This window comes from Asparagus officinalis, chromosome 1 (assembly GCF_001876935.1).
Source record: "Asparagus officinalis chromosome 1, Aspof.V1, whole genome shotgun sequence".
In the NCBI taxonomy this organism is placed as follows: Eukaryota; Viridiplantae; Streptophyta; class Magnoliopsida; order Asparagales; family Asparagaceae; genus Asparagus; species Asparagus officinalis.
In genome coordinates, this window is record NC_033794.1 from 112,757,132 (window position 1) to 112,762,044 (window position 4,913).

General features: G+C 38.2%; 1 protein-coding gene across 1 annotated transcript in view; it reads right to left on the minus strand.

Annotated features, from left to right (window-relative positions):
• The window catches only part of LOC109829018 (AAA-ATPase At3g50940-like), an 11,577-nt gene extending 7,632 nt beyond the window's left edge, over window positions 1–3,945 (minus strand). The window contains exons 1-2 of the mRNA XM_020396057.1: window positions 3,722–3,945; window positions 678–1,694 (exon numbers count right to left, since the gene is read on the minus strand). Coding sequence (XP_020251646.1) covers window positions 678–1,670 — 993 coding nt within the window. The 5' untranslated portion in view covers window positions 1,671–1,694; window positions 3,722–3,945. The remainder of the gene's footprint in view (window positions 1–677; window positions 1,695–3,721) is intronic.

Consider the following 4,913-nt stretch of genomic DNA (forward strand, 5'->3'; position numbering starts at 1 on the left):
TCATATGCCATATGCAATGATGTGACACAATCTCCACCAAGAGAATAAAGTAGGAGAGAATGCCTCATAACCATACATAGTGAAGATTGTGCCACATTATTGTATATGAGGGAATCCCTTGATATGACATATGATACACATTAATCTCTCTCTCTCTACACACACAAACACACGTGTGTGTCCTAAAATGCAATCTAGACATACTTAATGAAATCTGAACATACAAAAAATTGGCCAAAATTTTGTTTGAGGCTGAAATGTCACCCAATATGTTAGGATTATCAAGATACATAGCAACAAATTGCAAAAAGCGGTATATTGTTTTGCGACTAACCATATAAAAGGACATGTCAATCAATGTATTGGCTTAGGTATCGGTCATGTCGGGGATATATCGCCCAAAAATTGCCAAAAAGCGGCAAATTATATTGAGACATATCGTTTTGCAACAAGCCTTTTAGAAGGATATATTGCTTGATATATCGGTTTTATTGGAGATATTTAAAACAATGATTCCAGTCAATTGGACAGATATATAAACAGAAGGACTTATTTAGTGTGATCCACCAAGGAGTAAATAGCAATTTGAAAGATTTGAGGGAATAATATATAAATATCAAAGATTTGGGGGACCAATATATGAAAACCCCAAAATAATTCACATGCTAAGTACTCACCTTGCCATCATCAGATTCTGTCACTGACTCCTCTTGATTCTGTGATTGCTTCTTGTTCTCCCTTGACTCGAAATTCACTGAACAGTCAATGTCCTCCACCAGCAAGATTGACCGGTTGGCTACCTTAGCCAACAAGGAGCGTAGCTCAGAGTTACTCTTCAGCTCTGTCAGCTCCAAATCATAAATATCAAACCTTAAAAAGTTTGCCATTGCCGCCACCAAGCTCGATTTGCCAGTTCCTGGTGGCCCATACAATAAGTAGCCTCTCTTCCAAGCTTTTCCCACTCTTTTGTAATACTCCTTCCTCTTTACAAACCTTGCCAAGTCCTGCATTACCTCCTTCTTAAGCTCAACGTCCAATGCCATTGTCTCAAACGTAGAAGGATGATGGAAATTCACAGACTCCCACGAGTATTGGTCATTTGTATAGAGTTTGAGAGTCTTGATCCCGGCTTTGATGGTTTTAGCTTGTGATAGTACAAAGGGCATATATGATTTAAGTGCAGTGTCCTTGTGCTTCTTGTTGAATTTTAGCTCAAGAAATTTGGTCTCCATGGTATTCGGCTTCATATGGCGATGATTATATGTTTGAATGCTCGGTTTGCTATTCTTGGATGAGAATCGCCACCTGAATTTGATCCCTTCAAAGAGATCGACGATTTCTTGGCCATGGTCAATCTTTACCTCAAAGTTATCAGAGTCCTCTTCTTGTTTGTTAATTCGAATGCGACGTGTAGATTTGTTGAGCTTAGTGGCTAGGTAGGACTCAGCAGCCTTGTACATGTGGTTGGTTATTGCACCATCAAATTCTTCAATAGTGATAATAAGATCTGAGGACAGGCTCTCAAGCATGTAAGCAATTTTTTCTGAGAAGTATTCTTCAGCTGAAGAGGGAAGGAGATCAGATGCAAGGGTACGAATCAGAACAGCCGAGGCTGCAATAGAGGCTGCAGTTGCTAGGAGTGCTGAATTATTTGTGGTCATTGGTAGCATGCTTCTTGCTTGCCCGTTAAAGATCTATAAGAGAAATTGAGTAAAGAGGAAGATGAAGGAAAGTGCATAAACTTATAATACCGTACATTTGACCGATTTAATTTTGAGAGCCAGTAAGGTTTTCTTTTCTAAATTTTTTCTTTTGCTAGTCAACCAAGCATCAAAAGGATTTCTGAAGACCCTCATATTAAATGGTGACTGGTGTAGTTAATTTTCATTGATCATGTGGGTGGGTTATAATATTTTAATTTGATTTCATCCTGTGTACAAATTCTTAGTTAAATTTGGTAATAAACTATTAACCTAAAGTAATATTGTTCTTGATTCAAATGAGGGATGCATATTTTATTTCTTTTTCCAGATGTATTCTTCTGTCTAAACCCCTCTATCCATGCCAGTGTGCTTCCTGTTGTATAATATGTTTGATAAGCTACCGCATTCTTCACACTTTCTTTTCTCGCTTCTTTACATCTTAAATTTAGCTCCTCTAACCATTACATCAAAACTCTGAAGTTATGGTGAGGATCGATGATTATAATTTTATATTAATTCTAACATGTCCCCGCAGGTTGAACGCCCTTTTTTGTGGGCTGAAACCCGGACTCACGCAGCAGTGTCAATTTTTAAAAAACCTGCTTAAAATTCGTGACCGGTGGGATTTGAACTTGTGTTGCTCTGATATCATCTTAAATTTAGCTCATCTAACCATTATACCAAAACTCCAAAGTTATGGTGAGGGTTGAGGATTATAGTTTTATATTAATTCTAACATTACACTTCTTCTGTTTGTAATGTGTACTTCAGCTTCTCATATCAAGTATTATTCTAAAAGTTCCTCTAACTAGTATGCCAAAACTCTAAACTCATGGTGAAGGTTAAGGGATATAATTTTATATTCTGACATATGCCCCCGCATGATGAGGGCTCTTTTTGGGCCGAAACCTAAACTCACGCAACGATATCAATTTTTACAAAATCTGCTTTAAATCCACGACCAGTGCAAATTAAACATGTGTTGCTCTAATACCATCTTAAAGTTCCTCTAATCAATACATCAAAACGCCAAATTTATGATGAGGGTCAAGGGATATAATTCTATGTTCTAACAACTACCACGCATTCTGTTGTATAATACTTTCGGTAGGCTACCGTATTTTTGCATCTCTGTTGTTGTATATACTTGTTATTTTGCATATCAAGTATTATTGTGCTTTCTGTTAGTATAAAAATGTTATCGTATTCTTCACACCTCCTCTGTTGTATACTTGTATTTTGCACAGAAAATGCTATCGTGCTTTATGTGGTACCATACTTTTAGTAAGCTACTGCATTCTGCACACCTTTCCTGTTGTGTGTTTGTACTTTGCATACCGGATGCCATTGTGCTTCCTGTAATTATAATAGTTTCACTACGCAACCATATTCTTCGTGCCTGTGTTGTGTTTTTTCACACATTGATGTTAATGGTCCTTACTTCATTTGCATGTAAATGTGTGTAAATTTATCTACAGTTTCCTTCGTATGATCAGATTATGATGTTTGTGTAAAATGGGTTAGTTGCAGATAGACTCACTCCCTGTACTATCGGTTAACTGCGGATAAACACCTGAGTGCTCATTTGCATGTAAATGTGTGTAAATTTATCTACAGTTTCCCTCATATGATCAGATTGATGTTTGTGTAAAATGGGTTAGTTGCAGATAGACTCACTCCCTGTACTATCGGCTAACTGCGGATAGACACCTGAGTGTTTTTTTTTTAACACTCCTTGGAGATCTATTTGTATGTAATAATAGTCAATCAACAACACCCTCCCCCCCCCCCCCCCCCCCCGGAGGGCAGATAGCTATCCAAAAAATTTCGAATGCTCAGGGCCCTATCTGCAGCATCAGAACTACAGGGGTCTATCTACCATTGGGAGTAGTGCAAGGGGTCTATCGCAATTAATGATATCCCAAGTTAGCCTCCGATTTCAAATTTAAGTTCTTAGCACGATATTGAAATTCATAGTGAAGGAAGTCGAAGAAGAGTTCAGATGGAAAGGAACAAACCTGAAGATGAGAGCTTCGTCGGCGATGAAGCTTCGACGGCGAGAGATCAGAGCCCTCACTGGTGTATCAGAGAAATCAGGCAAAAATTGCGAATTTGGAGATGAAAAATTTTTGGGTTTCAGGAATGAAAGGAATATTAATAAGTTTCACAACCGACTTAAACACGATTCATACGGATTACCGTAATCCGAGTAGGAAAATAAATGCTCGTGAAAGTTCGAATTCTTGAGGAAAAAGAAAGGGAAACTTGTCTAAATCCCCAAAAAGTAATATATTAATGTGTTGCATCCTCTTCATTTTTTTCCATTTTTTTCCAATATGGTCTAGCCCTAAGAAATGTCATATCATATGCTGCAACTCTTTTTTAGCAATTATTACTCATCAACTAAGCATCAAGAGAGTATAAAAAGTACAAAACCCCAAAATATCATTATCTCCACTATTCTTTCATGCTAGGTCTAATTTCATGTTAGGTCTGTTTAGAGTTCATGTTAGGTCTAATTTAATGTTAGGTCTATTTAGAGTTCATGTTAGTTCTAATTTTAGATCATGTTATGTCTAATAATAGTTCATGTTAGGTCTAATTACATATCATGTTATGTCTAATAATAGTTCATGTTAAGTCTAATTTCAGTTCATGTTAGGCCTAATTTCAGTTCATGTTAAGTCTAATAATAGTTCATGTTAGTTACGCAATGTGAGGTCTGCCTGAACAACGCAGTTTGCCAGGACTGGGAATTTTTCCTTGTAGTTCGCTAGAACTGGGGACTTCGCATTTGTTCTTGGCTTTAGCATTGTTTTTTAGGCCTGAATAATAATTTAGGTCGTCATAGGAGATCAATGCACGTGCTTCGCGGCGAGCGCGGGCTTGTCGTCGCCTTTGCTTGGCTCTCTTTGAGAGAGGAGCGTTCATATCGACGGTGAAGGCATGATCTATGCCAACACGAACTATGGTTCCCTCAGAGACAGGAGCTTGCGCGGATTACTTAACAACCCAACGAGTGACTTCTTGGTTTGCATCTTTGGCCTTTTGGCCCGCCTCAACAGGCTTGGGAGGGATGGAACCCCCTGTGATTGCTCGGGTAGAGTTCTCAGGCATGACCTTAGTTTGCTAGGGCCGAGTTACACGCAAGGTTTTATGATACTTATGTGATGTTTTGCCACCAAAGGAATCCGAAGATAAGTATTCTTC